The 20,788-nt window shown below is 40.2% G+C and overlaps 1 protein-coding gene across 2 annotated transcripts; it reads left to right on the top strand.

Moving 5' to 3' along the window:
- Positions 1 to 6,859: 6,859 nt before the first annotated feature.
- Positions 6,860 to 20,788, top strand: LOC104326386 (arylsulfatase D). Of its 2 annotated transcripts, none has more exons than XM_075440873.1 (11): positions 6,860 to 6,944; positions 9,534 to 9,625; positions 10,172 to 10,321; positions 11,316 to 11,437; positions 12,902 to 13,024; positions 16,169 to 16,592; positions 17,330 to 17,466; positions 18,110 to 18,244; positions 18,871 to 19,033; positions 19,322 to 19,443; positions 20,011 to 20,788. In XM_075440873.1, exons 2-11 carry the CDS (start codon positions 9,600 to 9,602, stop codon positions 20,376 to 20,378), a joined length of 1,770 nt encoding a protein of 589 aa, XP_075296988.1. In that variant the 5' UTR covers positions 6,860 to 6,944; positions 9,534 to 9,599; the 3' UTR covers positions 20,379 to 20,788. The 2 variants fall into 2 exon arrangements, with proteins under 2 accessions (XP_075296988.1, XP_075297067.1); XM_075440952.1 differs by lacking the exon at positions 6,860 to 6,944 and adding an exon at positions 7,309 to 7,426.

Genomic DNA, 20,788 nt, shown 5'->3' with positions numbered 1-20,788 from the left:
TGTTGCAGTAAATAGAACAGAGTTTAGCTGATTGTTAATGTCAGAGCCTAAATAATGAATGTCAGCATGAATGCTGACAGCATGTGGAAGCTGTCAATACACTTTGGATCACAGTTGCTACATTAATGAATGCCTGAAACTGGCACGTAAAAGTAATACCAAACACTGTTCATATAATCTTCTCTTCAGTACAGGAAATTGTTTGGCAATGGTAATCAGCATTTCTTCAGATACATTTTCCATCCCTGTTAACAAACCAGTTAGCTCTGTAGCACAACAAATATTGTCCTAATTACTGCCTCTGGACTTGTTTTCACTGCTAATATTCTGCTTTTAATTCTCTTGTATGCATACATAGATAATAGGTGGAAATACATACTGTGCATACACACATGTACCATAAAGAAATATATATGAAAAATAATTCACTTTCATAAGTGCATAAGCAACGTAAATAAGTTTAGAGTTGCTAAGCTGTAATTTCCCTAATGCAGAGTCTGTAAAGGACAGAAGTGAATAGTTGTGTCATTCAAAATCCCATCTCTGCAGCCTTCTGGGCGGTCCCCACAAATGATGTGGGGAACTGCACACATCAGAGCTGAGTCTGTTGCAGTCAGGGTGACTTTGCCAGTATTTTTATGTCTGTCGAGAAGAAGTTGAGCTTCAAACCCCAGCATAATTCTGTTGTTTCTTAAGCAGACTAGAAGAGGATGGGTGAAGGCAGAGAGAGAAAAGAACAATGTAATGCAGCCCCAGTGCTGACAGAGGCAGAAGCCCGTGCCAGCAGGCATAGCAGGGTCAGGTCCCAGACATTTTAGCGAACACTGGGATGGCAGCTGAGCAGGCAGCCCAGGCTCTCTGGAGCACCAAAGGCTCTCCCCACAGAGGGCTACGAGTAGGAGGAGAGAGATGGAGAAAAGGCTGTGCTCCGGGAGCACGTGCATCTCCAGTCCTTCTGCAGTGAATTGAACATTTAGGATTAGTGAAGACTCTGAAACAAGGGTGCTTGGGTCAGGGTGTGCTGTGGGGCTGCAGTGGGGCAGGAGGGGAAGGGTCTGCAGGGGAAAGAAATCTAGGAATGAACAAAGAGTTTGGAGCCTCTCTGGATCCCTGGTAAACCTGGAGGCAGATGTAGCCCGTACTGCTGATGATCAAAAGCTAGGAGGGAGCCCAGAGGCAACCGTTGACTTTGGCAGCATAGCAGAAATCAAGTACCTGGTATTGCTCAGCACTTACGGTTGGAAACCAATTAAGTTATAAAACTGCAGGAGAGACTCTTGGTTTGTTTAATATTTCGAAACCAGCCAGTGCCTGTAACAAAATACAGGAAGGAAGGAAGTCCGCAGTTTGTGGGAAATCTGATCTGCTCCATTGGTAAACCCAAGCTGGTAAATTCCAGGATAAAACTAAAAATAAAGTAACTTTTAAATGAGTGCAATAGTTAGTAAATATGTGGCACGTAAAACACAAGGAAATTTTACTTGTAGAAGTATTTTGCCAAGCATTACAGAATTGTTGATTTTAAAAATGAAAGAAGGGAATTCTAGTTCTTCTTCCGAAAATCTCCTTAATACAATGCCAAATGTAAAGTTACTACTTTAACTTCTGTAACAAGAAAATGAAAGAGAATTCACAATTTCAAAAACATTTCTTAATGACTCAAGAGATATATGTATAGAAGGAGCAAAAGATAAAACTTTGTAATTACATTTGTGGGTATAGCCTGTAGTGGTGACCTTCCCCAAGCTACACTAGCAGCAGAATTTAATCCACTGATTTATAAAAGGGGGAGTCTACAGTACTTAATTGCAAACCACAAAAAGCCAAGAGGGAGGGAATGGGTAGGAAAATCAGACATATTAAAATAAAATATACACATGGGGGGAAAGGAATTAAATCTTTAACTTCCTAAACTGATAGGTAATTGGCATAGCAAGAGTGAAACAGAGTTCACAGTATTTTTATAAGGCTACAGATGCTATAGTATTTGGATTCCAAATCACAGCATATAAGGTGCAAGCAATAATTCCAAGGGTATTTTGATATATGTGTCTACTCACCTTCACCCAAGCCTACAGATGTTGAAATGAGGTGTTAGAAGAAGATACAGCACATTTACAAGTGATGAGACCGCATCCATTTTCAGAGCACTTAAACGGCATGGTGGAATACGGTATCTGCCAACCAGTCCTGCTAAAGACACGTTTTGTACCAAAACAAAAATCACTACTAGCATTTTAGTCTGGTTTAGCCGTTTCTTTCCCACAATACACTGGCAAAGATGCATTTCACACCCTCGACCAATATAGTTATGCCAGCAGAAGTCTGCAGTACAACGTTGGTTTAAGAATGCCATTGACATAAAAATATTTCAGACCCCTAATCCATTTCTTTGTTCTCTGTAGGCCATCACAGCGAAGCTGTTTCTTTGCAGCTTTATTAGAAATGTTCCCACCGATGACTTCTGGAGCAAAGTTGCGTTCACTGAGAGTGCAAACAATATCCCTGTGATGAACCCCTGTCTGCAACGCTGGAGCTGTTTAGGTGCTCAGCTGTGATTATTGTAATGGATTATTTACGTGACTTGTGACTTTAAACAGGGAAGAGGGCCTAGTCTCTGAAGACGATCCCCAGTTCGGAACAACAAGTAGTCTACTTCAAGCTTGTAATACAAAAATACTGTTTGATAGGGCTTTGATGTAGCAAGAACTATTTTTAATCCTCTATATATACAGGTGAGCGTTATCCTTTTTTCTCTCCATTGTTCCTTCAGTGATGATGATTAGAATTAGCAGGCTTGAAATCAAAACATGTCATGATTTTTGAAATGCTTAACTCAGAAATTGCAGCTTGTGGCAGTTGCCAGAAGAATACTGAAGATAATTTTAAGCTGACTTGTGAACAGCCTGTCTATAAAATAGTAACTGTTACTGAAATGTGCTCCAGGGCTTCTTTTTAACTATGCCATTGGGTCTGTTTGCAGACAACATGAGTTTTGTTCTGTCCCCTGTAAATCATATGTAATCTGTACACAACATTTCCTTTATGAAACAGCTCCCAGCTTTTTAAGGAGTCTCATGACCTTTTACCTTTTAAGATTCCATACTTCTGTGGATGTTAAATTACAGATTTCCTCTGTCTTGGATTTAAATGAACACTTCCCAGTAAACAGAAAAATTGACCTCAAATACTCAAAGATGTTGTGCTGTTTATTTTACTAGAATTTTTTATAATATCCAATTATTAATAGCCATTATTATTAATTGCTAATTAATAAGCAATAGAAACCAAAGCCTCCTATATTTCATCTTGAAAACCTTTCATAAAACATATTAACACAATGACATTCTTGACTTCATACTACTCAAATTTCTAAAAACATTGAAACACTGTGACACCCTGTAAGTGCCTTACCTAGTCTCTATTTAGCGACACTGGTGGCTTGTGCTGTTTCACTCTGTTATCTTATGAATTATCATGCTAGTAAAGATATTTTGCAAAATTCTTGTAGTACCTTGTCTAGATAATCCCCATCTATGTGATTGTATTTAGTCTCGGCATCAGAAAACAGTAGGAAACTAAATACTGTAGATTTTTAACCGTCCGCTGTAGTTGGAATAGCACCCCACTGAGACTACAGCTCTTGGTATCTACAAGAACAGCTGCAGTGCTGGAAAATTCATAAAGCAGCAGAACAAGGGATCAGGTAATACCTTCAGATCCTCATGCACTCTTGTGCTTTATCCCAGCCTCTTACAGATTTAAGCAGTTTTAAAGGGCAGGGTTTTTAAGACCATGCTAGATATGTGTCTTGCTTCCAAAAGCTATCAAAATCTGCTTTATGTATTTTGTACATTGACAGAGAAAATCCACGATTTCTTTCAGATCTCCCCACTCTGTATTGATTTTATTGCTTGTGAAACATTCCTGTTTTGTTTTGTTTTTAATCATTTTCAATGTAAATTTTAATCTAGCAGCCTCAACTGCGTAAAAACTGTTCTAAATCTGGTTTGATCTTCTTTTCCATTGGAAAAAAAAACCACATAAATATTTGAAACAAGCTCTGTAAATTCTTGTATGTGCATACATATTCACACACATTAGGCTATCACTACATTCACTACAGTAGAAGGAAGAGAGGACAAGAGACCACCTGCCTGTTATTAAGCATTTAACTTACATGCAGCTGTTCCTAAAAAGTAGCATCCCTACAGACTGCCATGGATGCATACACAATTTGCATTGCCTGGAGAAGTCAACAGCAGGAGTGATGATATGGTGCTTAGAGCAGGCAGGTGCCCCTCCAGAGCAGCATACAGAGAAGCGGCCACCACTGTGGGACCCCATAGGGGCTGTGCTGTCCTGAGTGGGAAGAAGCCAACAAAAAAAAAAAAAAAAGAAGCTGTAAACTGTAAATCTGCAACAAAAGAAGTGCATAACCAAGGTCAGCAGAAGGACCTCGGAAGTCAGAATTCAGCATCCTCTTGTGCAGCCAAGCACTAGAAGGAGAAGACTGTTCCTTTTCCATTGAAGATCGTTTACAGCGGTTTTTCCTGAGCTGGACAGAGTGGTCATGGCCCCTCTTACTTTTAACTACCTTGTAACAGGCTATAAGCTACTCTGAAGAGGGCTAACATCCAGCTCTTGCAAAAGGTGGGATTCCTGAAAGCGACATCCAGAGCCATGGTTCCTGTCGTAAGTGTTCTTTATGCACCTTATTTGTGGCTTTTAATTTAAAAAAAAAAAAAATCACCAAAAATCATGGGAGCAAGATCCAGAAAAAAAGGTTTCCAGTTTTTACCTAAGTTCCCATCATACTCTGCTGAAGAGTTAGACCATACCTCCACATAAGTACCTGGCCCCTACCATTTATACAGGCCGAAGTAGGCTGTTATGCTTAGATAGCTCAGCAAATTGCTTTTCAAAAATGGAAACACACTGATTATTAGATTTTCGCAAGAGGTTAGATGGTGTGTAAGTAATCTGAATCGTTCTCTGAGACTCCAGAGCAGCAGCCTTCTAAGCCGAGCTTTAGGCAGGATTTGGGGCATCTGAATTACTGCTTTACCCCAGACCATGAGTGCAGTTTTGAAGTGACTCTCCCACTCAACCCCACTTACTGTACTTTGGCTAACGTTGCAGAGCGGTCCTGGAGTGCATGTAATACAGGTTCCTTCCCAGCGTTGCAAACCTGTCTTACGTGCTCCAGGACAAAAGGTAACGCTCTGCATCTGCTCCCAGGCATTCAGGCCTTGAAGACCTAGTGTAAATCAGAGTTCAAAGAAACAACACCATTTCACATCATTGCATAATGACTTTGAGAAAGGTGGAGCGTGAGTCCAATATTCTCTGAAACATTACAAGATTTCAAAAATAAATTAGTCGCTAGAGGGAGCCTCTTGATCATCACATCCTAGTATGAAACTGCTACTAACTTGGGCCTTCGGCTCTTAGATGTAGAAGTACTTTAGTAGGACCAGTGAGCGCTACTTCCTCCAGTACTCAGTTTAAAGAAAATGAGGGTAAAAGATGAGAGTATGCAAGCCTTCTGCAAAATTCCACATTCATTCCACATTCTGAACAAATACAGGCTTTCTAAAGATTTCCCCACAGAAAAACAGCCAGAGGCAGTTAGTGCAGTGGCTGGGAACAGAATTAACGCTGCCCAGACCTTTTAAAAAATGCCATATTTACGTGGCACCACTGAGAGGGCATTCGTCTTTCCCTTCTTCAAAGATTAAACACCAAAATAACTGCAAGTTTTCAATCTGAGAGGAAAGTCTTTAGACCACAAGCACTACCCTCCATCCTTTAGCTTCACTGCACCACAGCTGTGCCCAGCTGGAAAATCCCAGTGGCCAAATTTCAATGAGTGCTACTCACAGCAGTGACCTGGTCTAGCTCTTTCTGTGTCAGAAGAAGGCTATGCACAAAGCAATGAAGACGTGTTCCTGCAGTGTAACTGCAGACGTGCAACCGATTTTCTGCTACATTCTAAATTTAGTAAATAACATAGGAGTTATAGTTTGTGGTTCTCCATTACAAATACTATATAATTTGCAAGAAGTCCTGGAAAAAACACGAGGAGAATAGGAGAGCTGTGGAGGAGACCCCAGCTGCGAGAGGCTCTCCCAGTGAGCAGGGCCTGGCTGGGAGTGATGGCATCCTGGATAGAAAAACCCAGCACCTCAGAAGGTGCTTTATTTTCAGAAAATACACAGCAGCAGAGGGCATCAGACAACAAGAAATCCTACACGTTAATGGATCCTGAAGAGCTAAAGGCACGGTGAAGGGGAATGGGAACTGGAAAGGTACAGACTGAGATGCTGTAACAGGGGTGGGGATAAGGAAGCAGGCACCGAGAGAAGGAAAACCAGACACATCACTTCTCACATGTGTGTCGGCTGTAACCACTCCAGCATGGAAATGTTGGGGTGGGAGAGAGCAGGGGAGGGATCACCGATGATGCTGTAACTTGCCCCAGAAGTGCTCTACCAGAAAAGCAACCTGAGCACTGCAACTGGTGATGAACCACCAACTCACAACAACATCTCCCTTCTCTTTTAAGATATGAAAACACAGGAAATTCTCCGTCAGTAAAGCAAGGTTGCAGTTTGATAGTATCTCATGTTCTACCAAAATATTTGGTACAACAGGACTCAAACAAGAAAAATCAATAAAGGAAGAATTAGCCAGCACATAACCTTAATTTGTCCCTTTGAGTGATTACTAGGAAACTGCCAGCACTCAGAAGTGAAGCCAAATGACTCATGTTCTGCAGAACCAAATTCAGGTCTCTTGCCGGCACTTCCTCTCCACACCCTAAAACTATTTCTTACTGCGCATGCAGACATAGAATTGTCATCGCTGCAGGCACTCGGGGCTGCCACAAAGTGAGGATATTAATTCAATTCCTGTTTCTACAGACAAAGAATTGCTGCTTCGTAAGTACAGCAATTTTCTGTTTTCCTTGGTGGAAGCGAGGAGAGGTTTTCGGGGAACAGTTATTTATAGTGCCTTTCACTGGAGTGTCTCAGACTTGAAGGAGGTCCTTCCCTTCCCTTCCCTTGAGAAATCACTGCTTGGGCAGAAAGCATTTTAGCTGCATCTGTGGTGTTCCCCAGCCCGACCCTCATGCGTGTGTGAATGTCAGCGTTGTGCAGACGGCAGTGGGACGTGCAGCTTAAGGGACTCTGGGATAAGTTAGACCATCCAGCCACTTGCAAGCTCCGGTATTACAAGGCTTTCCTGTGGCAAAGCGCGCATGAGCAGCTGGGGCAGATTTAAGGGCTGCCTCCAGAAACAGATGTTAGTTGCTGTGCTGTAGCAACAGTTGTGCTGAAAAATTTGGAACTGTTTTAAGTCGACCGAAAATAAGCTCACGCTCCAGTGTATCAGCTACCTGCTTTGAGCGTAACTTGATCAGGTACTGTATTCCTCCCTTACTATGCAGGGAAATGTACAGGAAAATTTTAATGGGTATTTGGAAATATTTTTTGCTTCTGTAGATAAAAATATCTCCAGGAAGTTTTTAAAAGGCATTTCCCTTTACAATAACATTGTTCTTGTACAAGCCTGTGTATAATGTGAGAGCAGGCAACTTATTATCATGAGTCTGGCTTTTATTTTGTCTATATCTGATCTACAAAATAAGAATTTTTAAAAAACATTTTCACAGACTGAACAGTGCAAATTTAAATGGAATTACCTGTAAGACTTTTGACTGAGTGTTGCCAAACTGATGCCACAAATAGGTACTGTTCTTGTGAAAAGCGTATCTCAATGCATCTAAAAATATTAATACTTTCTCTTATGCAAACTGGCTTGAATTTGGATTTCTGTAGCTTGTAAGTATTTTGATAGAAAAGCTAAGATGGGTTAAAACAGTTTAATCAGTAAAGGAAAACTGTTAGTAAAACATGAAAGATATGCCAGCTATACCCCCCTGCATTATTAAAATAGATGAAGAAAGGGATCAAATCTAAATTACTTTTGGGGGGTTAAATAATGAAAGAGTTTTGCTTTAAGCTCCATTCAATTCAGACAGCAAAGTGGACAGTTTGCTTGCAGCATGGCTTAAGTGCCACTTTGGCAAAAGTGATCCCCAAGAGGTCCCCAAAAAGGCATCCTCCAACCTGCCTGGGGCTGAATCAGGTGGGCACTGGCTGCTGCCCAGATGCCGGGGGCTGAACAAGTAAGCACGTTGCAGTGCAGGGACCTGAGGTCCCCCCTGACTGCCCAGAAAGACCAGGAACAGGGCAAGCTGCTTTCACTGTCCCTGTTGCCCCACTCGAGCTGCTAAAGTTTCCCTGATCAGACTCCCATTGCCTCTTATTAAGGAAAAGGTTTGGCAGGGATAACACCAGCCAGTGCAGTAACTGTTCTCTGCCTATCACCTGCTATTTTACAGGCACGTTGTGAGGAAACTCAGCCTTGAGCTCCAGCCTGTGCTTTGGATCAGTGTATCACACAATTAAATTTGAATATTTCCAACTCCCATTTACTTCAAATGTTTTGGAGGCAGACAATACGTATATGTAAAAGATGGCTGTGGCGTCATTCAATATCTTTCCTGTACCTACAGAGGATGCAGCAAAGGCACAAATCCAACTGCAGGAAATTAAGTCTGAGTGTCTGTAGACAGTGATGTTGCATCAGCATTGATATTTGTAAATAAGTGTTTAGAGCTGTTCGGATGCCAATTTACTCAGCATAGAAATTCGTGTTTTCTCTTTGAGGCCTGTAGTGTTGATGAATAAAATGTAAGAACTATGGATATTAATTAAGCTGCTAAATAATATCATTTCTGAAAAACAAAATGTGAAACCAACATAATTTATAAAAATGAGATGCTTGGGATAGTTCAATCAGACATGGGATAAATTTGAAAGGAGTCTATTTTAAAGCCTTTGAACCAAGGGCATTTGGCCCTTACTTCAAAGCCTTTGAACAGTTTGCCTTGTCCTGGCAGTGAAAGAGAAAGCCCCAGAGGAACCTTTCCACAAAGCTGTGCAGAAAGGGGGAAAAGAGCATCACACCCTGAAATTTGACACACGCAAAGAGGGAAAAGGCTCAGCTCAGAGTCAAACAACAGGAGGTCACAAATTCAGTGTCTTCTAAGGAAGTGTCATCATTGGAAGAGGATGACTAGAATTTCCACAACTAAAGCTATCTTTTACAAGCCTGAAAGGAAGCTTGGCACTTTATGTGAAGAAGCAGCAGGCTGCTACTCTCTCTGTCATTACAGAAAAATAAATGATACAGAGGACTGGATTTTAAAAAGCTCTTCTCTTCCTTTCTGAACAGTAAGAATTTTTCATACAGCTGAGTCATGTAGCAAAAGAGAATTATTTTGATATTTTAAGATAAACTACACAAAAATTCCTCTAAGAAGTGAAGAAGTGCTAGCAATAAAAATAACATTAATGCCTTTACTCTTCTTCATTTAGGGTACAATCTGAGGTGCACAGAAGTAAATAAACCAGAGAATGTTGATAGACTTTAATTAAGTTTTTTATCTATTTTTATTGCAGTGACTGCTAGGAAGATACAAACATGACAAGGTGCTTTTGCAGGATCTGAACACTCCAAATGCAGAAATGATTTGGCAACAAACATCTTACTGGTAAGAAAAAAGTTCATGAATTCTTGTTATATCATCCTCAGATCTAAAGTGAGCAAAGTTTAATAATGACTTAACACTGTATTATAAAAGAGTAGCATTGTGTATCTATAACATATACTCACAATGTGATTTTGATTTCTTGTTTGTGTTTCTTGCTCTTAACTTCTTCACAAGACAAAGGTCCGAGTCTGAGTGAGAAGGATGTCAGACAAAGTCGATCCCATTCTCAGTTTCCCAGACCAACTTCTAAGAAACACCCCAAGCCACTAAAGCAAAATCACTTATGTGTCATCTGTCACATGTAAATTCCCAAGTGAGACTGCTCATAGGAAGTCTGGAAACAATCAGAAAAGGAGACTTTAAATTTATGGTCCTGATATTTTCCTTTTCATGACATCTGTTTGGGTCAATGATCAAAATTTAACTACATCTGGGCAGAGAGTGGTCTGGTCTGCAGCCAGGCTCACGCCAGAGGGTCTTCAGCCACGCACAGCGGGACTGGTGAGTGGCCAGGTCATTGGCTTCTTTCCTGCTTCTGTGTTTCAGGACATCCCTGGTCACATCCCTGATTTTTGTTCTGCTTCTGCAGCTACCACTGACACCGCTTTCCATCATCACACAGCCAAACATTGTCCTGTTGATGGCTGATGATCTCGGCATAGGGGATGTAGGATGCTATGGGAATGATACCATCAGGTAAGCAAACTGAGCATAACAACGGACTGAGCTGGTGTGATATTTAATGTACAACTGCAGTCCTCTGCCCACTATCAGCTGTTGGAGCTGTCTTCAAGTTCATTTCCTAGAGAAATGGGAGGATTTCCCATGGGTGTCATTAGTGGCAAACATAAAGCACTAACAGGACTATCTCATAGCCTTGAGAGCACTCCCAGGGACAGCTCTGCTATCCCAAGCTGCTTGACTCTGGCAATATGTCAGCTGCTTTTGTGTATTCCTTAACTGACTGACAGTGAGAGACAGAGAAGCTCTTGCAGATAGTGGAAGACAGAAGCGTTGTTCCCTCTTTCCACCTATCAGGCCATGCTACCTCATTTAACTCTATTTTGCTATTCTTTCCCAGTCTCACATCAAAATACATCATAAATCACTGCAACAAGCTATGTTACTAGGAAATACTTCTCTTTTCAAACCCAAGGACATAGTTTTCCTTCTCTCTGAAAATCATGTCAGGCTATTGCCTGCTGGCTTCATACCAGTTTGTCACTTCTTTGAAAAAAACCAAATTCAGTATGATCACTCCCTTCATCCAGCAAAGTTCTCAGAACCTCACCCTGGCCAGCAAGTTTCTGATAGGTAGCTGATGATCACAGGTAGCTGATGGGGCTCTGCATGGCTAGGCCTTCACTTCAGCACAGCTTCATCCCCAAGGCGTGAGTTTTCTTTTCAAAAGCAGTGGGGTACATTTCTGCAACGCCCTTCATAGGACTTGGGAAACAAGAAGGAATGATTCACTTGAAATTTAGCCAGACAGTGACTGTTAACGAAGACAGGAAAAAAAAATAAAGAAGTATCTCTTCATCACTTGAGAACACAAATAAAATAGAAAATATTTTCAGGCTATCTTCAAATAGAAGAAAATTCCCAAAATTGAGGTAAGTATATTATTCCTCATCCCCATTCCCTTAAATACCCTCTGAATGATATTTGACAGTGCTGGTCACATTTTTAGGACGCCGAACATTGATCGCCTGGCAAAGGAAGGAGTGAAACTGACCCAACACATCGCTGCGGCTCCACTGTGCACCCCCAGCAGAGCGGCTTTCCTCACTGGCAGATATCCCCTCCGATCAGGTTTGCCTTGCAAAGCCAAAGAGCCTTTATCACTGAAGGGAACAATGTCATACAATGGGCACAAAAGAAATCAGAGTGTGCAAATTGAAGGGGTGACACAGACAGGTCATCCTATGCTGAGGCACACAAAGACACACCAGCTAGGCCTAGTACTTTTGAGGTGGCATCTATATTTATGGGGCACAATGAACTGACCTGAGGGGATGGAGATCAGTGAAGAACCAGGTCTGCAAAGCAGCTTGGTCTTCCTCAGCTCACAACTTTGGTTGTTTTTTCAGTGCTCCATTGCACAGATTGCAGCCAGAATGGAATTAAATTGTTACATTTAGAAAAGTCATTACACAGAACACGAATAATAATCATATATTTCTAAAGCACTAGTTACATTAATTTCTGTCATTGATGACTCCTCATCAGATCTCAGAAACAGCTCAGCCCTGCAGGGCGCAGATAGATCTATGCAGGTGTGTGTCCATTCCCTCCAGTCGAGGTGCAGAATGAGTCGTTCACAGGAAAGCTTTGTTACCTATGTGTCACAATTCATTCATCCTACAAAATAACAGTTTGACAGCTATATTATTTTTCCCAGTTCGGTTTTTGAAGAAAAAATACTATCCTGTCAAACTGCATGCCTGAGATGAAGAGTTATGAAAAACAGATAGCTCTACATGTTTCTAACAGTGACTAATGCTTGTTGTATTGCAAATGATCTTCAGTGCCTTCATCCCCGAGGCATTTTGAAGCTGACATGTTGTCCTACTTTCATCATGACAGCTCCCACTGAGATAGATAGCTTGAAAATGCACATGAGCTTGCACAGACTCTCTTCCACCGTAACAACAGGGCCAGAGACGTTCAACGCTTCCATGACAGTTTGTACTTCACATAACTTTGTGTGATGGGGTTATGCCAGTATATAATGCTAAATAACTGGGTGTAAACCTGCAGGTGAGGAGAAGATTGTGGTGCTAGATAGCTGCTCTGTGGGTTGCAGGAGTCAGCTACCAGCCATGCCACCATGCAGGGAAATCCTGAGTTCCCAGGCAGCCTTATGCAAGCTGGAGTCTGAGGCTGACAGATGTCTGAAGTCTCCCTGCACTTCTCCCTGCCCTCACAGTCACCCTAAGTGTACTTCATACAGCCTGGATGCCACTGTGACATATAAAAGCTCCTATACAACTATGCTATTCCAAATAAAATAAAATAAAATAAAATAAAATAAAATAAAATAAAATAAAATAAAATGTCTCATTATGAGATTGAAAGAAGAATGGGTACATAATGGAGAGATTTGACTCTTTCTTATTCTTGTCTAGTGTCATAGATTCATATCCTGAAGAAAACAGCATTAGGATAAACATTCAACTGTGTAATATCAATGAAACCAGGAAACAAGAAAGTATGTTTGATAGAAGTACTCTACAAGTTATGCTTACTAAGACTGTTTATTACTGTATTTTTTAGGGATGGATGCTATAAACAATTATCGTGTTATTTTTTGGAATGGCGGATCAGGAGGGCTTCCTTCAAACGAAACCACTTTTGCCAAAATACTGCAGCAGCAAGGCTACAGCACAGGACTGATAGGTATGGGGACACTCCTGAAGATGGCTTAGAACCTGTTTCACTTGCACATCTCACTCAAACCTTTTTGCTTAGTTAGCAATTGCTCACACCTCAGTTTTAATATTTTTATTTCCTGATTTAAGAATATCTTGTAAGAAGAAATCCTGACCAAAAATAATCCCTCTTAAAAGAACAGGTGTCTGATTAAGAGAATAACCTTTACTGTCGACCTGCTTTCGAGCACAGCTGTGTTTGTTAAAATGTATAAGAGAAAATATGTTAATATTTCTAGAATACTGTTCTACCAGGTATGTGATAACTATTCCAATGTGATTTCATAAAAAAACCAAACATGGGTGTCATTTCAATATGCATGATGATGCTTTACACAGCTGAAAGCAGATTCACAACAAAAGGGAACAGCTGCTACTTAAAACACTAGAGACAATGCATAACAGCACAGGATTTGGCCTTTCAAAAACAGAAAAAAAGCAATTACTTTTTCTTTAATTACAGTGTCCCACCATAGTTCACTAATATTTCAGTCCAGCCCACAAAACATTGCCTCCTTCATCATTAATATGAATTCCATTTTATTTTATACTTTATAGGACTTTTCTTTTTTAAATATGGTTGTAACTTTTGGCCATGATCCAGTTTCAAATAATTATTTATCTTAGATATGTCACACAGTTCCACAAACCAATAAAACGCAAATGTTCCTGAGCTCAGTTTTCAGCTGTTTGCCCTGCCTCATCTGAGCATCTAAATGTCAATATCCAGAATCTATGTCTGACACATAAAAACACTGGCTGCACAAAGAAAATGAATTTACTAATAAAAATGTCTGCAGGAATGGATTTGTATTCCTTCAGCGGAATAAATCTAAACCATACAGGACAATACTAAACAAAGCTAGCCAAGTGTTTTCAGTTCTTTGCTCCTGTTATTTTTTGTAGTAATATTATTTTAGTTCTTTTAATCAGCTCATAAAAGAGCCCACATCTATTAGCCACATGCTTCAGGTTGGCGTCAGCATGCAATCACTAACAAAACAATCAGATTTGTCTCCACTTTGCCAAAGGAATTGCCCTCCAGGGAGATTGTGCGGCATCCCTCCTAGAAGTGAGCTACCCAAATGGGCTAGCATTTTACTTGTGGGCATCTCAGCTAAAATCACACCACAGACACGAAAAGCATCACTTAGTTTAACTTGATTGACAGATTCCGATTAATTGCACTTTAGGGGATGGTGGAAAACGCTGGTGATAAGTGACACAAAAAAACCCCTCTGTAAGAACAACTTTACATTCAACTCATGAAGCAAGAAATCCTACAGAACAGCTACCGACATCACTGCAGCTGAGTGAGCACTACATAGACTCACCCGAACGGTTTGCGACTGTTTTGTTCTGTGCACAACCAGTTTAATTGCAGAGGCCTATTAATAGCCTGAAGCTTGATGCGATAACGAAACTTTTTGTTGGGAAACGCTTTGCAGATTCTTTGTAGTCAGAAAGCCAATGTTGTAGAACACATGCCCTCAAAGACTACTTTATCTTAATTATACACAATTCACATTCTGGACATTTGGGTCTTTTGCAGCGTATCAGAAGCCTTTATCGATCTCAGCTGGAGATTTAGGTGTTGGAATGAATCTGAAGTCCAAGAATACTTTAGCTGCACCTGTTATTTATGACCAATGCATCTATCTGTTGATTACAAATCTGTTTCATTGCATAGCTGACTCTAAATATGTCAATATGTAAACGGAGTAGAGATTTTAGCTGAAAGCAATTCATCCACCTAGAATAGAATATTCACTCTTTCTTTATGTTTCTATCCAAAAAGCAGCAATTTTTTTCCTCCGAAGCAGTTTTTTCTGCTCCTATTGCAACACAAGGTAATTCTATTGAAACCTACTCAGAGCTGGCTGCTAGTATATGTCCTGGTAACATAGTGAGGCATTTGTTTAGCCTAATATACTTCTGTAAGTACACAGTTCCGTACTCCACAATACATGTTACTTGAAAATTAGTTCTCAAGTAAAATTCTGAAAGTTCATTTTGACCTATAAATCTGTTATCCAAGGCCTGCAGTACATCAGAGATCATAAAATGCAATTAAACTGCTTCTCTCTGATAAAAGATAGATTTTGGTCGCTTGATTCAGATGTTCACAAGCCTCAGTGTTTAAGCCAAGTAAGCCAACGTTTTCTGTCTCCATGTAAGTGTCTGAACAGACTGTCTGAATAGGCTGAAGGGGAAGCAAAAGCATGGTTTTTATGTGTCACTCATCATAATAGTGGCCATAATAAAGAATAAAATGTATTACAAAAGATCAGGAGATGTTCCTTCTGATACATGAAGAATTCAGAATCTACAAGAAGGCGGCTTTGACTTTTAAAATTTGATTAAATATGAACAAATGGCAAAGTTACTTACAAAACAAGGCCTTTTACTCTCATCCAGTATACGGACATATTATTATCAGCAAAGTTACTTACATATGTACAGCTTCATGAGAAATCCTGATCTCCTGAGCCCAAGTTCCTCTGGATCTGGTGATCTGTCTGCCAAGCCCATTGCTGAGCTGCAAGTTACTTGACTACACTATCCACAGCCTCCCTTATCAGGCTGACACCAACACGTCGCCAAGCATTGCCGTAGTCCTGATGTCAAGCTGTTCAAAACTTTCCAGAAAAATGTCCGCATGGCACCTTGAAAGTTAAGAGACAATAGGACAACAGAACAATGTTATTTTGCCCTGTGCTGACGATAGGACTTCCTCCTATTTCATACTTGACAAGTCTGGAGGAAGGCTATACATCTTTGTTCAGTTATGAAAATATGAATGTTTCTCAGTTTCTAGTTCCCTTTATAGTCCATTTTCTTACATTTGATCAAAGCTACAGGGCAAGAATATGTATACAGAGCACCAATAACTCTGCTGGAAAATTATAATTTGTAGAGGTTTTCTTTCATCAATCATAAGATATATCCCATTATATCAGTACATACTTTATATATATGTCTATGGTGAAGAAATTATCACAAGTAGGAGAAAAAACAACAATTTTTTGAGATTTCTCAAAAAATGTTTTGTATGAGAAAAAGACCATTTTTAAATATCATCTTTTCACATTTTAATAATCTGTCATTTCAGGGAAGTGGCATCAAGGTGTTAACTGTGAATCCCGCAACGACCATTGTCATCACCCTTTAAACCATGGGTTTGACTATTTTTATGGGATGCCTTTTACTCTAATAAGTGACTGCCAACCCACGGAAACACCAGAGATGGACAGAGTCTTTAGAAGGAAACTCTGGCTTTCCACTCAGATGATTGTCCTTTTTACACTCACCGCTGCCTTGGGAAGACTGACCGGCTTGATTTCGGTCCACTGGAAAACACTGACCTGCCTTGCTGGGTTTAGTGTCCTGTTCTTCATATCCTGGTTCTCAAGTTATGGCTTTGTACGATATTGGAACTGCATTATGATGAGAAACCACGAAGTCACTGAGCAGCCAATGGTGACAGACAGGACTACGTCCCTTATCTTGAGAGAGTCCATTTCATTTATTGAAAGGTAAAATGCACTTCCTTTGATCACATTTTTTCTGCTCCTTGCATGCCTTGTAACTTTCAAACAGCATTTTCCCATATGATGTCTTTATAATTTTTACAGTATTATATAGGATTATATATACTATTATGCCTATTAATAATTAATAATATTAACAATGATATCATGTTATTAAACAAAAAAAATAGCTGCTGCTTAAGGATGTCTGTTATTACTAGCTTCACTAAAGCTGATAACATTTCCAAATTTCCACAAGTTGGATTGAATATTTCTAGGCTATTTTGAGGAAATATGTATTTCTACCGATGAGACCAACATTGCCTTAAGGGATAGCAGCTGATGACAGAAATGGGGGGGGTCTGGGGAAGGAGAAGTAGAGCTGTGCGGAGACACTTCTCGTGTGGATTGATAGGTGGGCAATAGCTGTCAGGAGATGAACCTGCTGCCTTCGTTTCAGTAGCACTGTGGTGGTTTGCAACAGCAGAAAATGGAGCTTCAATGTGGAATTTTTCTGGAGACGATTCAGGGAAAAAAGAGTGTCATTTTATATAAGCCAAACATTATTTTATTAGTCAGATCCTAATCAGTAGATTTTAATACCTTACCAAGTAAGATGTTTCTGAAGTGATTGCTGAAATATGAATATACACAAATCATAATGATTTTCCATTACAACTGACCTCTGTATGTATTGAGAACCTTCCTTCCTAATAATAAAGTGTTGATTTCTCTTTTTTTAGAAATAAGCACAAGCCATTCCTCCTCTTTCTTTCCTTTTTACACTCCCACACCCCTCTCCTCACCACAGCGAAGTTTCTTGGGAGGAGCCGCCACGGTTTATACGGAGACAACGTAGAGGAGATGGACTGGATGGTGGGTAAGTCACCACAGCAAGTAACAATGTCTGCAATTACCTAATACCTAGGTCTGCATATATAATAAAAATACAGTAATTTTTAAAAGAACAAGGAAGAGAATTAACAAGAAGGAAAAAAAGTCCTAAGCTTTTAATGAACATCTATCAGTCTTCTATGAGCACTGTTGGCTTACAGTGTTGTTTTTTTTATCTTCTCCAGTCTCAGTCCAAAGACGTCTTTCTGTTAACTCAGGTTTTTTGTCTAGTGTTTACCAGTTTTTACCACGTCCCCTTGGCCACTGTCAAGGAGCTCTCCTGCTCTTCTTGCTAAATACTACATAAACTGAGATTTAGTTTTCTGTGATTATTGAAGATCAGGTAACTTCGGCCTCTTATGGTCATGCCTTATCTATTTCTAAGTAGGACACATTGTTACAATACTAATAATAAAGGGGTTACAGCACATCACAAATTTTGTGTACTTTTACAGACTGTACGATCCCAATTACCAACCTTGATCCTAACAAACTCTTCTTTTAAACAATGAACAGCCCTACATAGATAAGAAATTACATTGATGAATGTTTACAAGTCAGAGGCTAAAATTTATGTATTGTAAGCGATATTTTTGATTTTTAATACACACACATTCCTGTGTTTACAGGCCAGGTTCTAGATGCTATTGACAAGGAAGGCTTGAAAAACACTACATTAGTTTACTTTGCCTCTGATCATGGTGGGTGGCTGGAAAGACAAGAAGGCAAAAGACAGCTGGGTGGCTGGAATGGAATATATAGAGGTAAGAGCTGTCAGGGATGGTGACAACCCAGCAATGACTAGTGAAGTGCTCCGGACACCCCTACAGCCGAGATGAGACTGTACACTCAAGCAGTAACAGTGTTTTATTACTGAGAAGCAAATTTGTCTCTTTCTAATCAGTCATTTAAAAATGTAGACAATTCTAGCAGGTGTTCTTTATATGCATGAATACTCAAACTGGCATTTCCTCATGAGGCAAGTGATCACAAGCTAATTTTGATTAAGCGTGTGTAACTTCTCATTAAATATTAGTTGCATCTTACATCTGAACCCTTGCTTTAACTACTGCAGGTGTGTTACAAGATTGTAAAAGAGAGAGGAGTCTGGGAAGTCACTTTATGCCTGTAATTTATATCCACAATGAGTTCTGATGGGGCAATGCATTTGTAAAACAATAGCAGGGAGTAAGTGTGTAAGGTCATTCAAGGGGTCTGATACAGTGAACGCACTGTCACTGGTGCTGAGAAGGAGCTTAAAAATAAAAGGGTAAGGAAGGCTCATAAAGTTAGTATTAGTTTACGATAATACAATAACATTGGTCTAAAATTTCTCTTGATTTTAAACTAAACTTTTTTTAATGCAAATTTATTAACTTTTAAATGAAAGGTGGAAAAGCTATGGGAGGCTGGGAAGGAGGAATCCGTGTCCCAGGGATATTCAGATGGCCAGGAGTGTTAGCTGCAGGCGCAGTTATCAGTGAACCTACAAGCCTTATGGATATTTACCCTACAGTGGTTCGTCTGGCTGGAGGGGTACTACCCCCGGACAGGTAAAAACATAAGTGTCTTTCTTCCTCCTTTTCTCCCATAACAATGGAAAATCTAGTTTGGAAACACATTCTAAGAGTCTGACATTTTCACTCTCGCTCCTTTTCTAGACACATAAATGCTACCACAACTCAATCATCTCTTATCTCATTCAAGATTCAGCATCTACTTGAAATCTTCTACAAACATCTTCCTTGTTCAGAGTTGCCAGTTCCAGCAAGAGGTGTGCAGAAGGAACATGGTCCTGTACAACTTACCCCAGTCTGATAGTCTCCATTTTTTTCTGCTAGGGTGATTGATGGCCGGGATCTGATGCCTTTACTGCGAGGAACAGTTAAGCACTCAGAGCATGAGTTCCTGTTTCACTACTGTGGTATTCACTTACACGCTGTGCGGTGGCACCAGAAGGACAGTGAGTACAAAACTCCTCTCCCAAGAATTAAGTTCAGTCTACGGGAGGGCACATTTGTCTAACACATTTTTTCTGGGATTGCAGTGTATTGTATGGCACAAAGAGTTTGCGCATGGCTTCAAGGTGCGTGGCATGCCAGGCAGGTTACTGGAGCTCAGGGTGAATATCATTCACCTCTCTAGCTGAATGAAAGGCTTGGGGAGTCCATGCCTTCCTTGTCTCTTGGAGAAGCCCTTGTCTCAGCCCTCTTGTCTGTCCTTCTGCTACCTTATCAAAGCAGCAAGCCATGGAAAACTCAAATCTTTTTTCCACATTTTCATTAAAAAAAAAGTAAGCAATAACTTATACTTGCTGAAAAGTTTAGAGAAATTACAAAATGTCAGAAATCATTTTACATTGTCGATTTAATTCTGTGGCACTTAATTTTAAATGAAATTATAATAATATATCAGCTAATAAGTGTACAGCTGAAATGCAACCAGAAGTGAACTCTAGAAAAGTGTTCACTCTTCTAATGCCTTGTTATAACAACCAGTACCACTGCAAGCCTTTTTTCTTCCCTTCCAGGTGGAGCCGTCTGGAAGGCTCACTACGTGACCCCTGTCTTCCAGCCTCTCGGAGCTGGGGCTTGTTATGACAGAGGATTTTGCCCATGTTTTGGGGAAGGCGTGACCCATCATGACCCTCCGTTGCTGTTTGATCTCTCGCGAGACCCTTCTGAAGCCAAACCTCTGTCGGCTGACACCGAGCCCCTCTTTGACACTGTAATACACAAGATTGGAAGAGCCATAGAAGAGCATCGCAGGACACTGACTCCAGTCCCAGAGCAGCTCTCCTTGTACAACGTGGTGTGGAAGCCGTGGCTGCAGCCGTGCTGTGGGACGTTCCCGTTCTGTTGGTGTGATAAGGAGGGTGATAAACTTGCCGATCTGTAAAGGAAAGAACCAAAGTTACTTCCTCAAGTTTTTTTTACATCAACAGTGTTTTCTTTGGGGGAGTTAATTGGTGGGTTGTTTGTTTGTTTATTTGTTTTTAATGGAGCCTTTATATGAGAATTGTTCCAGTGAATGATATAGTATTTGGTAAAGGTGGCTTCAGGTTGGACTCTCAGGGAGCAAGCAAGACAGAATGATGTGAAGAGAATATTTTAACTTGTATTTGTTGATAACTGTATGGATAGTTCAAATGCACTGAAGGAGGCCAAGACCACAGCCCTACAAGTAATGATATAACTTATGTTTTGTTGTTAATGAATTTATACTTAGAAGCTCTGCTTTGTGGTTTTGTTCTGAATTTTTACATAATTTGTGGACTGAGATCTCCCTTAATTTTGTTTTCCTTACTG

Source organism: Opisthocomus hoazin, chromosome 1, assembly GCF_030867145.1.
Source record: "Opisthocomus hoazin isolate bOpiHoa1 chromosome 1, bOpiHoa1.hap1, whole genome shotgun sequence".
Classification (NCBI taxonomy): domain Eukaryota; kingdom Metazoa; phylum Chordata; class Aves; order Opisthocomiformes; family Opisthocomidae; genus Opisthocomus; species Opisthocomus hoazin.
The sequence above is the reverse complement of the archived record's forward strand: the minus strand, read 5'-3'. Positions and strand labels throughout refer to the sequence as shown.